This window comes from Hippopotamus amphibius, chromosome 1, assembly GCF_030028045.1.
Source record: "Hippopotamus amphibius kiboko isolate mHipAmp2 chromosome 1, mHipAmp2.hap2, whole genome shotgun sequence".
Lineage (NCBI taxonomy): Eukaryota > Metazoa > Chordata > Mammalia > Artiodactyla > Hippopotamidae > Hippopotamus > Hippopotamus amphibius.
The window spans coordinates 142,460,085-142,476,794 of NC_080186.1; the positions used below are offsets into that span (position 1 = coordinate 142,460,085).

The 16,710-nt window shown below is 42.9% G+C and overlaps 1 protein-coding gene across 3 annotated transcripts in view; it reads left to right on the forward strand.

The window, feature by feature from the left end:
• The window catches only part of ATP10B (ATPase phospholipid transporting 10B (putative)), a 330,102-nt gene that overhangs the window by 219,116 nt on the left and 94,276 nt on the right, over positions 1-16,710 (forward strand). For all 3 annotated transcript variants that reach the window (XM_057729720.1, XM_057729733.1, XM_057729726.1), the window contains one exon: positions 10,433-10,637. In XM_057729720.1, the coding sequence (XP_057585703.1) occupies positions 10,433-10,637 (205 nt within the window). The remainder of the gene's footprint in view (positions 1-10,432; positions 10,638-16,710) is intronic.

A 16,710-nucleotide genomic window follows, 5' to 3' on the forward strand; every position in this document is an offset into this window, starting at 1 on the left:
AGGGCTTGAAAGTAACAGAGCTATAGAAAGAGCTATACAATGCAGTGCCAAAGAAGAGTGTGTAAAGCAGTCTCAACAAGGATGTTTAAAATGTGACATCTCACTGGTTGTTTGGCATCACACCTGGGCTTGTCTCAGAACTGCCACTTACTAGATGTGTGGACATTTGTAGTTACTTGATCGCTGCAGCCTCCATTTCAACTTCTGTAAAGTGGGGCCAATATTAGCGCCTATCTCCCAGGGTCACGTGGATGGAATGAAATAATCCTTACAAACTGTTAACTCAGTGTCTGCACCATAATTAGCACTATGTAATTTTTTAAAAAATTTCCAGTCACTTCAACTCTCATTTTTTTCAATGCCAGGCCCAACCTGAGCCTTCATCTTTCTTGCTATATTCCCCACCCATACAAAGGAGGGATTGTATATTTTACTGGCAAAGGTCAAGGACATTCACTGAGCCACATTTACCAGTGGGCAGGGTAACAGTGTTTCAAAAGCAAAAACTTATGCTCTGCTCTCTCATCTCTATTCTATGTGGCAGAGTTTAAAATCTGAATTTGGGAAACCCTTCTAGAGCCTGGACCTCTTTCCCCCAACTCCCTTTCCACTGCACTCCCGAGCACACCCAGACCAAGATTTAGATGTAGGCAAAGGATTTAGGGGGCTTCATCTAGCCCAGAGCCTAAGCCACTTCTCCCAACCCAGCTTCTAACATAGAATGTACATTCAAATGTCGTATTTGTATGTCTCTTCATAGAGTAGCTATTTGATCCCCATTCTGCTATCATTTTCCTCCATATAACATCCCTCTGGGAAACCCAAAGGAGATGAGATGATTGACAGGGCAGAATTTAGGCTTTGCCAGGGCCATCCTAACATCAAAATACAAGCATATATTCTTCACCCTAAAACTACATTCTGGGTTTGCTGCAGCTGTTAAATGAAATAATGCATGTAAAATGCTTAGTACAGTGCCTGGCTTTCAGTAGCCCTCAGAAAATGTTGGCTACAATATTACTAAGGAGAGTTCTCTAATCATGATAGCCAGACGTCACCATGAGCTTGACCCGAGGGGAGTAAGAACGACAAATCATTGCCTGGGGTTTTGAACCACATGGGAGAAGACAACCACTTTACCATAGACCTTGACTCCAAGCTCTAATAACATAGCAAAATAGGCCTGGGGGAAGAATCTGAAAATGTACACAACAGAGAATCATAGCGTCATTTGAAGCATGGCTATGAAAAGTGCCCCTGGTTGGCGTTGACAGACCAGCAGTCTGCTGCATCCACCCTACAGGTCTTTGCTCTGCATTTGGTACCAGCCAAGTAGGCTCCTCGCTGAAGAGCAAATTTTCCAAGTGCCCACCCCACTGCCACCACCTCGCCCTGTGCTCACAGAAGGCCATAAACTATGTGGGCCAATTCAGCTTGTCATTTCAGGACAGAATGCATTAGGTTCTCCCCCAAACTCAATGGGTGGAAGGATCGTAAAACAAGAATTCAGGTGTCCCTGAAGCTCTGCACGCGTGTCAACAGGTGTGATTTGTATCTGAGCAGGTGAGGATTTATAGCCTCTATTTTGCCAATATGGAGCTCATAATTCCAAAAGCTGAGGCTGTTCCCAGCCCAGCCTTGGTTATGTTTCTGTCACCAGACCCTGAGGCCTCATCTGCTTTGTACTGCGCTCTCGAGCAGGACCGAGAGGCCACGCTGAGCGATGCAGCCCCCGCAGCGGTCACTCCTGTGTCCTGGTAGAATTCCTATGTGACCTCACACAAGTTAGATCACCTTCCTGGGCCTTAGTTTCCTCATCTGTGAAACAGAGATAATAGTAATAACAAAAGTTGTGCCATTATTACGCAGCTAAATAGTAATGTTGGTTAAGTGCTGGGCTCATTATAGGCACTCGATACAAGTAAGTGTATTATATTATACCATCTCATATCTCATCGTATCATACATCATATTATATTATTATGGTATCATTACTGGAAGTCTCCATTGGTGCATCCATAACAAAAAGAGATAGATTAGATGTCAAAGTGACTTATGATTAGGAAAAGCTTCTCCTCTACTGCCTCATGTTCAAGACAAACCTACAAGGAATCAGTTACTAAATATTTACTGAACACTCCCCCATGCACTAGACACCATATCAAACCCCAGGTAGGTGCAGAAATATAAGACCCAGGGTCATCCCAGCTCTCAGCAAGCTTATTACATAGTTGAAAATAGAAGACACGTGAAACAATTAGGCCTCTGGGTAATAATGAAGTCACATAAATACAGATGCCCCCAAGCTGCTAATTTGGGTCTTCATTCTTCCCACCCTAACTCTCAGGCCTCCCCAGATATATCTGAGCATCCTCAGCTATAATTAATATCCTTCATGTCCCCCAGTATTTTCATTCAAGCCAGGGGTCTGGGTCTTCCACCCACTCCTCTGGCCTCAGCTGTTTCTTTCTGGAATTTCCCTGAGTCTAAAGTGCCCCCCTCATCATGGTCTGTAGCACACAGGAGGGTCCAGGAAGCAAAGAATAGCCGGGTCGGGGGACACAGTTGCACTCACTGTCCTCTGCCTCAGGCCCACGCTGTCCTTAGCGTAACTCCTGTAACTTCTGTGCCATTTCCGTTTTGTGGGACCAGGTCAGGGCAGAAGCCACACAACACATTTTCCCTTTTCCATTCCTTCCCCCTTGCTAGGCTCCTCCTCCAGGTACAAATCCCCACCCCTCATTCACAAAAAAGCTCGTGAAAATAGACAACCGCACAGTCTCTGTTCTCCTGTCTTCACAGCAGTGACCCTGTTTGCTCTAAGCTAATAGTAACTGTAATGATAATAATAGCAGCAGTAAATGCCATTTGCCGTAAGGTCTTTTGACACCCTTCGTGTATCATTCTTAACTCTCACTTTAACCTGTAGAATAGATTTTATTTGTCCATTTGATAGATGAATAGATTGACGGTCAGACAGTCAAGTAGTGAGTTCAAGGTCACACTACCTTCTGTATAAGAGGTAGTTCCGGGATTTAGTCAGGCTCACATGACTCCAAAGCTTTTAGCCACCCGGCGACATTGCCTCTATCTGAGCACAGCACTGTCCAGACAAAGACAATTGGCATTATAAGGATTCCTGAACCAGCCACAGCTCTTCCTCTTGGAGCCATGGGAAGAATAGAGGTTCCAACGCAAGCTTTGTTGCCATACACCTTGGCCAAGTCCATTTCCTCACCTGAATTGGAGATTTATCAAATTTCCTCCAGCCTTGGTTTTTTTTTTATTAAGACTTTATTTTTAAAGCAATTTTAGGTTCACAGTAAAATTGAGGGGAAGATACAGAGATTTCCCACATACCCTCTGCCCCCACACATACATAACTTCCCCTATCATCAACATCCCTCACCCAAGTGGTCTGGGCTGTTGCAATTAATGAACCAACGTTGAGACATCATGGTCACCCAGAGTCCATAGTTTACAAGCTGGTTCACTCTAGGTATTCTATATTCTTTGGGTTTGGTCAAATGTATAACAACCTGTATCCACCATTATAGTATCATAGAGAGTAGTTTCACTTCCCTAAAAGTCCTCTGTGTTCCACCTATTCATCCCTACCCACATTTCCAACACCTGGCAATCGCTGATATTTTTACTGTCTCCATAATTTTGACTTTTCCAGAATGTCTTATCGTTGAAATCATATGGTATGTAGCCTTTTCAGACTGGCCTCTTTCACTTAGCAATATGCATGTAAGTTTCCTCCATGTCTTTTCATGGCTCGATAGCTCACTTCTTTTTAGCTGTGAATAATATTCCATTGTCTGGATGTACCATAGTTTATTCATTCACCTACTGCAGAACATCTGGATGCTTCCAAATTTTGGAAATTATGAATAAAGCTGCCGTGAACATACATGTGTGGATTTTTGCATGGATATAAGTTTTCAACTGGTTTAGGTAAATAGGAACGCAGTTGCTAGATCATATGGTAAGAATACATTTAGTCTTATAAGAAACCACCGAATTGTCTTTCAAAGTGGTTGTACCATTGTACCATTCAAAATGGCTGTTCCTACCAACGGTGTATAAGAGTTCCCCTTGCTCTATCTCCTCACCAGAAATTGGTGTTTTTAGTGTTCAAGATTTGGGGCATTCAAATAGGTGTATAGTGGTATCTCATTTCAATTTGCATTTCCCTGATGACATATGATGTGAAGCTCTTTTCATGCTTGTTTGATATCTGTATATCTTTTCCGGTAAGGTGTCTGTTTAGATCTTTTGTCCATTGTTTAATTGGGCTGTTGTTTTCTTATTGTTGAGTTTTAGGAGTTCTTTATCTATTTTGGATAACAATTCTTTATCAGATATGTCTTTCACAAAACACATATTTTGTCCCAGATAGTGGTTTGTCTTCTTATTCTCTTACCTTTGTCTTTCACAGAACAGAAATTTTTAATTTTAATGAAATCCAGTTTATCAGTTACTGCTTTCATGAATAGTGCCTATGGTGTTTACCTAAAAAGTCATCGCCATACTCAAGGTCATCTAGGTTTTCTGCTATGTTGTCTTCTAGGAGTTTTACAGTTCTGCATTTTACATTTAGATCTGCAATCCATTTTGAGTTAATTTTTTAATTTATTTTTATTTTTGGCTGCATCAGGTCCTAGTTGCAGCATGCGGGCTTCTCTCTAGTTGTGGCATGCAGGTTTTCTCTTCTCTAGTTGAGGCATGTGAGCTCAGTAGTTGTGGTGAACAGGCTTAGTTGCCCCATGGAATGTGGGATCTTAGTTCCCCAACCAGGGATCGAACCCACATCCCCTGCATTGCAGGATGGATTCTTTACCACTGGACCACCAGGGAAGTCCCATTTTGAGTTAATTTTTGTGAAGAGTGTAAGGTCTGTGTCCAGATTCTTTTTGTTTTTTTTTTTCTTTTTGGCATGTGGATGTCCAGTTGCTCCAGCACCATTTGCTGAAAAGTTTATTTTTGCTCGGTTGTATTGCCTTTGCAGCTTTGTCAAAGGTCAGTTGACTATAATTATATGAATCTGTTTCTGGGCTATCTACTCTGTTCCATTGATCTGTTTGTCTCTTCTTTTGCCAATACCGCACTGTCTTGATTACTGCAGCTTTATAGTAAGTCTTGAAGATGGGTAGTGTCAATCCTCTCCTTCAATATTGGGTTGGCTAGTCTGGGTCTTTTGCCTCTTTATATAAACTTTAGAACTAGTTTGTCAACATCCACAAAGAACTTTCTGGACAGCCCTGATTTTAAGGATATATTTTTCTGGGAGTTTGCCTAGTAGCCAGCATCCAGAGCCCTTAGTCTTCAATAGGCTGAACTGGGGTCCTTCTTTTCTGGACCTGGGGAAAATGTTTGGATTCTTTAAGTGCCCTGTGTTTGCACATTTTGTGCCTGAGCCCAATTCACGAAATGTAATCACAGATATAAAGTGGGCATCCCAATATCATGAAGAGGAAAATGCTGGGGCTGGTGGTGGTGGTTAGCCTTCACCATCACATTAACAATCACTGTCATCAACATCACAAAAGAAGCATGTATTTAGTGAGTACTCACTAAGCGCAAAACCAAGAGCTCCGTCCCTTATGTGGGTCATGCCACTAATCCTTTCAATAACCCTCTGAGGCAAATACACCTATTACCTTGAAATGAAGAAACAGAGTCTCTGAAAGATGACGTAACTTGCCCAAGGTCGCACAGGTCGTAAGCGGTGAAGCTGAGATTCAAACCCACTCTTAACCCCTAGGCTGCACTCATTCTCGCTGGCTTCCCCTTTCACCCTGCGGTAGCGACACTGAACATTCTGGGCCTGACCTTCCAGCTTCCTGGAGGAGAGCCCAGGTCAGCTCATCATCCTCTACTGAGTGGGAAATCCCACAGACAACTAAGCTTCCTGATAAATCCCCTCTACTCTAGTTCCTTGAAACCCTTTTTTAAACCCACATAGTACTTGAGAAGTAGAACCTTAAGCACCCTCTCCTCCTCCATTGGCCGCCTGTCACCTGCTTCCCCATGGGATCCAGTTGGTTACAGACCTTTCTTGCTGTTTATTTACCTCTTAATAAGCCCTATCTCCTCTCAGAAAGCCATTTAGCACTGCACCACTTAATTTCTCCCCGAGGCAGAATCTGCCAGATGGAGTCTTCGTCCCCAGCCACGTTGATTTGTCTTATTTTTAAACAGTGGTGAACATGCCACGAAGCTAAAATAGCAATCAGTTCCCAGGTGTGGACTCACTGAGGAGGGAAATGATCAGGGGTGTATGAACGTGTCCACCCGGGGCAGCTGTTCCAAACAGGCTGGCTTAACCAGGGAATGACTCCTGCGGGTGGCTCCCAGCCAGCTGCTGGCCACATCTGGGCGTCCTTCAATGCAGAAGCACACCACTTTTCCGCCTCAGCTGGATTCAGCCACTCTGCACCTCCTCAGGCTGGATCCCCCAACCCTGGGGCTATGAACCCTTGCCTTTTCCGCAGCTATGTTCCTAACAGTTGAGGAGACAAAGTGGGCCCCCAGAGGATCGAAAACCAGCTCAGAATAACCCAGTGCAGGAAGGGAAATGTCCCTGACGTCACTTTTTCTTATCCCAAAAATACCTATAAAATCTGACTCTGATTCTATAAAGTTACTACGTTTGGGTCAATGTAAATATAATTCTTCAAATTTTGTACCAGCTAAATTACTAAATGATGTGCCCCCCAAAAAATTTTAAACACGCCCAAAATCATGTTGTTCCCATAACGTCAGTGCTCCTGGACACACACAAGAGGTTTCTGTGCCTCTGTTTGAGCAGCACAGCCCAGAGATGGGTAATCTCTGTTTTGAGGAGGGTAAGCCTACAACAGGGACGAAGAGTGTTCTTCACCACTGCGGGCCATCCTAAGGAAGAGAAGATTACGTCTAAAAGAAAGACAGGCAATTATTAACAGGACAGCAGTACTGGACAGGGCCTTCCTGGGATCAGAAGAAAACAGAGACCTGTCTGACTTACAGCTTCTAGTGTGGTTCCATTGACTTTGCCATACCTATCATTATGATGGGAATTGACAAGACAACACTCTAGCCCAATTCACCGAGGGACTGTGTATGTATTTATATATATACACACACACGCATATGTTTCATAAGCTCATCTGCATAAGCTCCATCTTCTATCCCCTTACAACTCACATCGCATAATAAGCAGTGGAGTCCTTTATTAGAAGAAAGAAGAATGAGATTCAGTGTTCATGGCTGGAGGTGCACTGGCCTTGCCTTTGGTATGTCTGTGTATGTAGTGCTCCCAACTAGCTTTTGCAAACCTCTGAACCATTGTGCTGTGAAAGCGTTGGCAGTCAGAATATTGCTGAGAGTCAAAGGTGTTCTCACTAAATCCAGTCTCAAAAACTGGGCAGAATGCTGAGATTACAGCAATGGTGCACCACCCTCAAAGGCATTACCCAATAGGACAGAAGTCAAAGTGGGGAAGTGGGAAAGAATATAGACAAGTTGAGTGATAATCCTTTGTTCCTCGGAGCAATTCAAGGATCCTTGTTTTTGGAGTGCCCTCTCAAAAAGGAGAAAAAAAAGCAATAGAGAAAGCCTCCCTCCTTCACCATACAAGATTCCTTTTCCCATGGAGAGTATCTGACATTCCAATTTCTTTAAGTAGCTTTATATTTAGACATTTAACAGGTGTTCCCAAGGCTGCTCTGAAGAAAAAGATTCTTCCCTGAATCAACAGATAAATGTTTTTCTGAAATGGCAGTGAGAAACAAATCTGGGGAGACTGTCTCTATTTTTCATGGTAAAAAAAAAAAAATAAGGTAGAGCAGAGGGGAAGCATAAAATAAGCTGATAGGATGAAAAGGTGCTTAGAAACCTGTTACATACTTTTTCCATTAAAAGAATTTATTTTAATGTCTTTCTCCTTTCTTTGGGACCCTCTGGAGAACCCAAGCAAGCCCTCCTAAGATCCCATTTTCCTTGTCATAAAAGATCCTTGCAAAGGATTCCCCCCTGGTTTCCTGAAATAGATGCATGTCCATTTGAAAGCCTTTTGGAAGGCCAACCAAGGGAAGGTCTGTTTTTGTAAGACCTAGGAAAATTTCTCTTAAACCCTCAATTTCTTCATTGTGAAAGGGGTATAACATCTTCTCCAGCTGGTTATTTAATTATTTTAATTTATTTATCATTTTATTATTAAAATGCTACAGATGCACTGCCCCAAAAATGCTCAGAAGTGGTCTCTGTTTGGATGACTTTTTTTTAATATTCTTTTTTTTTTTTGGCTGCGTGGGGTCTTAGTTGCAGCACGTGGAATGTTCATTGAGGCATGTGGGATCTTTCGTTGCAGCACGCAGGCTTCTCTCTAGTTGTGGCATGCGGGTTTTCTCTTCTCTAGTTGTGACATGCAGGTTCCAGAGCACATGGGCTCTGTAGTCTGTGACATGCAGGCTCTGTAGTTGAGGCGTGTGAGCTCAGTGGTTGTGGCGTGCAGGCTTAGTTGCCCCGTGGCATATGGGATCTTAGTTCCCCAACCAGGGATCGAACCCACATCCCCTGCATTGGGAGGTGGATTCTTTCCTACTGGACCACTAGGGAAGTCCCTCTGTTTGGATGCTATTGCCCACAGTTTAACCAGTGGTGGCTGCACTGTGCTTCCTGGAGCACAGGCACTTCCACAGAACTCTGTGGGTATTTAGAGTTGCAAGACTGCTTCCTAATTGTAATCTCTGATTATTTTACAGACTCTGATCAGCTCTTCCCTTGGTTGGCCTTCCAAAGGGCTTCCAAATGGATGTGCATCTATTTCAGGAAACTACGGGGGAGTCCTTTGCAAGAATCTTTTATGACGAGGAAAATGGGGTCTTCGGAGGGCTTGCTTGGAGTTCTCCAGAGGGCCCCAAAGAAAGGAGAAAGACATCAAACCCTTATCTTCCTCAAGGACTTTTACAAAGTCAGAGGAGAAAAGTGAAATTCTAGCCACATCTCTTTCTCTGTGGATGAGTGGTCTTGTCACACCCAGGGCAGCTCAGATTCCAACAGGAACAGAAGCAGTAACACGCCCAGAAGAGCTCAGCATCAGTGGAGACAAATAGTAAAGGAGAGCCTGCCTCTCCAGTCCTGGCTGGGCTTAGTTTAAAAGACCATGTGTGGAATACTGGTTTGGTCCCAGATCCCATATTTAAAGAGGAACATTTCCAAACACAGCCTTAAGCAGAAGAGCCCTCGCCTCTAAGACAGATCTTGAAACTGTGTCACACAGAATCATTGAGGGAACTTGGAAAGTTAAATTTGACTTGGCAAGTCCAAAAGGCTTCAGAAGACACCTGATGAATATTTTAAAATATTTTTTTAATGGAAGAAGATGGAATAAATCAGATTGCCTAGGAAAGCAGAATTAGTTCAATATTTGGCCAATCAGAAGGAAGAATTTGTAAAATGAGGGCTCTTGGAAATGCAATGTGTTGCCTTGGGGAGTAGCGAGTCCTTTAGCTGAGGGTGTAAAAGCTGATGTTGCCATTCCACCAGAGAGGAAAGAGGGGAACGTTTTCGAGGAGGTAGGATATCCAAAGCTTGAAAACTAGGCTTGGTGTCAAATTGTACCCAGACTCAGCGTCCAGCTCTGTTTTTGTGAGAGTTTGGGAAATTTCTCTTGAACCCTCAATTTCCTCATTGAGAAAGGGGTATAACATCTTCTCCAGGGGGTTATTATGCAAGTAAATGAGGTATTAATTCACGGTAGTGCTTTGTACGGTAGAAATGCTAACTTCACAATTGTTGCTCCCCTGTTATCACCTGAGCTTGATAAATGGGATAGGAAGAGAAAGTATGCCATTTTCTCAGATTTCTTTGGCCCCCTGACCCTGTGATCACTGTGCGGCCCATCCTATCAAAATTCCTGGTGCCATCTCCCTAATTCCCCATTTCCTATTTCAGCACCACTCCAGATATTCCTAAACAGTGGTGTATATTCTCATTTATAGACTACTCTCCACCCATAACCAGAAGCAGTCTTTCCTATACTCCAGTCTTTTGTGACCCTGCTTTCTACAGTGATAACTGGGTATTCTAAGAAGTGATGTACATTAAGAATACTATGTTAATATGACTATATAGTCAGCTTCTCCTTTAAATTTTTTCTCCTGCTAAGATGCAAGTGTTGCAAACAGCAACCAGTCACCAGCCAGCGATCAATCAAAACTCTACATGCTCATAAGGAGAGATCTTTACCAGTGGTGTTCTACAGATCATGCTTGGCTTTTCTAGAGATGATGATTGTGGTCATTTGGGACAAGGTAGCGTACAGAGCAGTCTTGTGACAGGCTGACTGGTGGAGGTTAGGTGCAGAGGGGACCTTTTCCACTCATTCATGTTCTGAAGAACCTTAACATTCACTCTGACCCCTGTCTTTCTCCCACCTCAGAAAAGAGCAGAGCTACGTGCAGAGGTGCTGGAAGGATGTGCGTGTGGGGGACTTCATCCAAATGCAGTGCAACGAGATTATCCCAGCCGACATACTCCTCCTCTTTTCCTCGGACCCCAGTGGGATCTGTCATCTGGAAACTGCCAACTTGGATGGAGAGACAAACCTCAAACAGAGGCGTGTTGTGAAGGGCTTCTCACAGCAGGTAGGGCTCCTTCTAACATCTTCAACTGGAAGGGCAAAGAGGAGAAGCCAGCCAACTCTAATGGGAAATTGGATTTAATCTGGTGGGTAGAGAAGAAAGTAGTAGAAGTCTCCTTTTCCCAGATACTTAGGTACACTTAATCTTGCCACCAACTCTCTGAGATGCATATCATCCCCTTCTCACAGATGGCGAAACTGAGGCTTAGGAAAGGTAAATAACTTGCTGAAGGCCTCAGAGTCTTTAAACAGAGACCCCCTTTGTTAATCTGAAGAAATCATGCTCTCTGCTCTAAACCAAGGAGTCTAGTATCTGCTCAGTTACTTTTGAGACCAACACGCTTTTCTGTGCTTAGCCAATCCCCACTCATCCTGCCCAGGTCAGCTCCAGCAATTTCTCGCTCCATGAATTTTTTCTAGTACTCCTTTTTTTTTTAAAATAAATTTTGTTTGTTTGTTTTAATTTATTTTTATTTATGTATTGGCTGCATTGGGTCTTCATTGCTGCACCTGGGCTTTCTTTAATTGCAGCAAGGAGAGACTACTCTTCATTGTGGTGCACAGGTTTCTCACTGAGGTGGCTTCTCTTGTTGCGGAACATGGTCTCTAGGCACGCGGGCTTCAGTAGTTGTGGTTCACAGGCTCTAGACCACAGACTCAGTAGTTGTAGTGCACAGGCTTAACTGCTCCACGGCATGCGGGATCTTCTGGGACCAGGGATCAAACCCGTGTATCCTGCATCGGCAGGCAGATTCTTAACCACTGCGCCACTAGGGAAGTCCCTCTAGTACTCCTTTGATCCCAGCATGAAAGCAGCAAGATATCGTTAACTATTTTTCCATTTGTGTATGTCTTACCTCCTAAACAGTACTGAAACCTCTTTGAGGACAGGAATTGATCATCAACACTTTAATCTCCATGTGTGTGTGATACCTTGGACATCATGGAGAAATCATGATTGTTTGGTGGTTAAGAGCCCAGGCTCTGGAGTCTGGCAGAGCTGAACTCAAACCCCAACCCCACCATGTATTAGCTGTCTCACCTAAGGCAAGTTATTACCCTCTCACGCCTTCATTCCCTCATCTGGAAAATGGGCGCAAAAATAGCACCCTCCCCATAGGTGTTTTTTGAAGATGGAATCGTTACTGAACCATACTTGGTTCTGCTCGTCCACGTGCAGTAAAGCCAATCTACTGACACTGGGTGGTAGTGAAGGAAAAGGCAGCATTTATTGTCAGGCTCCATACAAGTAGTCCGGGACAGCTAGTGCTCAGAAAGACCAAACTCCCTGATGGGTTTCAGGAAAGCGTTTTTAAAGGCCAGGTAAGGGAGTGGGGTCGCAGGGTAGGTGATGAGTTTGTGCACAGTTCTCTGACTGATTGATGGTAAGGTAACAGGGCAGTGTCACAGGGGTTATCTATCCACAGGCACCAGCAGGTCTCGGGGCTGCGCTCACGTCCATCCAGTAGTTAACATCTTCCATTTGGTGGGGGTTTTCGTGTTTGTAAACAACTCAGGAAATGTGCATCAGCTACTGTTATCTAGGTACTTTAGAAGGGAGCTAAAGCAGGGGATGTGGGGGAGGGTTGGCCCCGAGACGGTCCCATAAGGTCCTGCTCGGTTATAAAATGATATGTACGTGAATATACCAGTATACAGTTGGCAGTAAATATCAATGACATTCATAGGTGCCATGTGCTGACTGATTGAAACTGGGTGTGATATTCCAATTTTCAACTAAAGTTCCCCTTGAAAGGGTTGATTTCCCATCTGCTACCTTTCTCTACCCATGGAAAAGAATAAAATTCTATCATTTCTCTTCATCCTGCCAGCCTGTGGCTGGGGAGAAATTGGGTGATTCAGGGGATTTAGAAGAAAGAAGGCAAGTGGTTCATTCCTCGGAGATGCTCAGGAGCTAATATTTAGTTATCTAGACAGAAACTTCTCAAGAGAAGACAACTCATTATAGCTCACTTTGCCTCTCTCAAAGCCCCAGATGAACAGTTCTCATAAAATCACTTTTGTATGACTGAAGTCTGTTCTCTCGTCCTTACAATGGGAATAATAACAATAGCTCTCCCAAAGTTTTGCTGTGAGATTCAAATGAGATACGGAAAGTGAAGAACGAAGTAGAGGGTTTGCTGCATTATAGATACACAATAAATGGTTCATTGCTGCTACTTTGGCTGCAATTTCTACACTGGGAATGGAAACCACCATGACCACCTTGTCACCATCTTGTTTTTATGGTTGTGACAGTGGCTCAGTCCTCCCATTGGTGTCCAGGCTCTATCGAGTCAAGCGCTGCCCTGGGGCTTGGTGTCTGAGTTTTCTCTCCTTTGCTTGTCCTGGTCACACTCACCCAATGACCCCGGTGCTTACAAAAAGGCAGGGCGGGATCTGGGTAAGCTCACAAAGCCATTCTAGACACGTAATAACAATCTATTTCTCGGCTCAGGGCCCTGTGGCCTGCCTTCTAGAGCAAAGGCTTTCAAACTTTTTTAACCATAACTCACAATAAGAAATACGTATTGCACATACACACATACACATGCGTATGTGGACGTGTGTGTGTGTAAAACTGCCACCTCAGTCATACTACGTGCAAAGCACTCTGAAGCTTTCTATTCTATTGAGTTTGTTTTTTAAGTTGTGGGAGCAGCGAAACTTGTAGGTGTGCAAATCTCCCCTTCAGTCTGCCCGCCCCAGCATCCTCACCACAATTCTGAGTCTTTTTACTCCCTCTCGGGCAGTTACTTCAGTGTTGTGGAGTTTCACCTCGTCACTTCTCTTTTTGCCGTTGGCAGCAGCTCCCAAGCTGTTTCTTGTATATTAATTAGTCCCATAGTTTGGGATTTGACTAGAATGAAGAGCTGGATGAAAGGGTCATTCATGCTTCACTGCTATAAACCAGCCAATTCAATTTAATCACATCTCTCAAACTGTAACCCTGAATTCTCAGAGGGTACTTGGTGTAATGATTTACAAAAAAAAAAAAAAAAATTAAATTCACTTGTAAAGGGAATAAGATTTATTTGATCTTGAAAGCTTCCAGAATTTTCTATTCTATTTCAATTCTTGATTCTCCCCCTTAATTTGCTTATGTGTGCTTTTCCAGTGAGGATAGGACTCATAGTAATGCAATTTTTAAAGCCCTTCTACACATAAGGTAAATGAGGCACAGAGAGGTGAAGTAACTTCTCCAAGGTCACTGAGCTGGGAAGTATTGGAGCCAGGACTCAAAGCCAAGTTTGTCCAGTCTCAGCTCTCAAGGTTTACAATAGTTCATCTCCCTGGCCCTTTGACAATCACCCAGATTTTACCCAGAGTTGCTTACTTGAAAGCTCACATTTATCATTTTCAATATTTCTTTCCACATATAAGTAACAAGTGGTAGGAAGAAGAAGAGCAAGCCTAGCCAGCTCCCTGGTGAGGAGGAATTTTAGCTGTTCTCTGCTATCTTGCCTTTCCCTTATGTCTTTAGTACAAAAAGATTTCTAAATATGGATAGAATTCTCTTCAGACTAACTCTAAATGTAATATTTCTCAAATGTGTTGAACAAAGATGTTGATGAGAGTTGTAAGAAAAATACATGTTGCACCATCAAATAAGATCAGAAGGCAATAGGTTACAAGTTTTCAAATACAGTGTGTTGCAGAGCTTCTCAGATACTTTAATAAACCCCAGGGAGTGGAGGTAGGAGTGGAGGTACTAGTATATAGCATTTCCAATTATTTAACCATAGAAATTTTTTACTCCAAGGACTACTGCAGGAGAGGTGGGCCCACATCTTAGAAATTTGCCTTAAATGCATTGAAGCTGTTTTGGATGTATTATAACCACCACAGGGAGAAACTTTTTCAAATATACACCTGTCCTTCCCCATTACCGTCACCGAATCATGATTCATAGGGACTGAGTAGGGTCTGGGCATGCATATTTTTCAAATGTTCTCCCAGGTAATAATATGAACCTACCACCACTTCCTTGAAAAACCATATAATAAAGGGAAAGGTGCTACTTCCAAAAAAGACTCACCATAATAATGAGAATAAAGCCACCATCTATAGTTGTCTTATGTGTGCTTGTGGGTTTTTTTGTTTTGTTTTGTTTTGTTTGTTTGTTTTTAAAGCTCTTTATTGGAATATAATTGCTTTACACTGTTGTGCCAATTTTTCAGGTACACCAAAGTGAATCAGGTGTATTTGTACATATATCCCCATATCCCCTCCCTCCCGCGACTCCCTTCCACCCTCCCTGTCCTGGCCCTCTAAGGCATCACCCATCATCAAGTTGATCTCCCTATGTTATACAGGAACTTCCCACAAGCTATCTATTTTACATTTGGTAGTGTAAGTATGTCTGTGCTACTCTCTTACTTCGTCCCAGCTTCCCCTTTGCCCACCCCCCACTCTGTGTCCTCAAGTCCGTTCTCTACATCTGCATCTTTATTCTTGCCCTGTCACTGGGTTCATCAGTACCACTATTTTTTTTAGATTTCATATATATGAGTTAGCATACAGTATTTGTTTTTCTCTTTCTGGCTTACTTCACTCTGTATGACAGACTCTAGGTCTATCCACCTCATCACAGATAACTCAGTTTCATTCTTTTTTATGGCTGAGTAATATTCCATTGTATATATGTGCCATATCTTCTTGTGTTTTGCACAAGTCATCCTTTGTCCTCACGGCGATCCTGTGAGGTGGACATTGCTACTCCATTTGACAGAAGAAAACCCTAAGGTACAGAAAAGGCAAATTTCACCACTCATCTCAGAGAGGATTTTGAACACCTGCAAATATGGTTTGTTTGGAAACTTAATATCTTAAATAATTAGTATTAATGACTTCTGTTAGCTTGTTATTCCTATTGGCTATGAGACTTTTATTTTGCCAAAAGGGGGGTTTTACTAACCACAGAGATTTCTAGAAACTCCCAACCCCACTCCAAACACCCACACCCATTTTCACCACTGTGTTCTGTTCACTGGAAGTCAATAAGACAAACTTTGTCCCAGCTCGCCTAGATCAGCATTTCTCAAAGTGGAGCCTGCCAAACCCTTATCTCCAGAGACAGTTCTTTAAAAACAAAGTCTGTGGTCCAATCTGATTGGGAAGCCTGTGTCCTGTGAACCCCTCTGGGAGGTTCCAATGTCCATGAACATGTAAAGGTTTCAGAGAAGACCTAGAGGGAAGAGGCCAATTAAACTTTCTTTAACCCTGAGCTTTCCAAACTTATTTAACCTCAGAACCATTTTGGGCACAATAATTTTCACCTTCCTATGGAAACTTGAGGAACACATTAATCTACATTGCATGGAACCCACGTGATCACGACAGGTGAGGAGGGACCAAGAGGCTGACCAACCTCACGGCTTAGGCAGCTCGTCCTTGCCTTTCCTGTCTACGTTCAGGGGAAATTATAAGCATGAAAGAGTTTCTCAAAAGGATCTTCCCCCTGTGACACAGCACATCATTCTCAAGGTTGCCAAAGAGTTAGTTTCAAAATCCATTTCCCAGAAAGCAACTTGGACCAAGTCAGGTTTTTGGGTTTCTTTTTTTTGTTTTTTCCAGTTGGAACTTTTACCATGTGGGGCCATCTTTGAGTTCACAAAATTATTGACTTGTTCTCGAAATATCTATTAACCTTCCATTGCTGGGAAAAGGGCAGAAAGGGAAGGAATCCAAAATTATTGTGCTAAGGTCTGCCGAGCAAGCAAGAGGGCTTCATTAGAGAATTAAATTGCAGTTTTCTCTTTGGGGATATTTTGACACCTGAAATCTCTTCTTTTTAAAAAATTTTTTTAATTGGAGTAGAGTTGATTTACAGTGTTGTGTTAATTTCTGCTGTACAGCAAAGTGAGTCAGCTATACATATACATACATTCTTTTTTTATATTCTTTTCCATTATGGTTTATCAAAGAATATTGACTATAATTCCCTGTGCTATCCAGTAGGACCTTGTTGCTCATCCATTCTATAAGTAATAATTTGCATCTGCTATTCCAAAACTCCCACTCCATCCTTCTCCCACTCCACCCCTCCGCACCACCTTGGTAAAATCTCTTCTTTA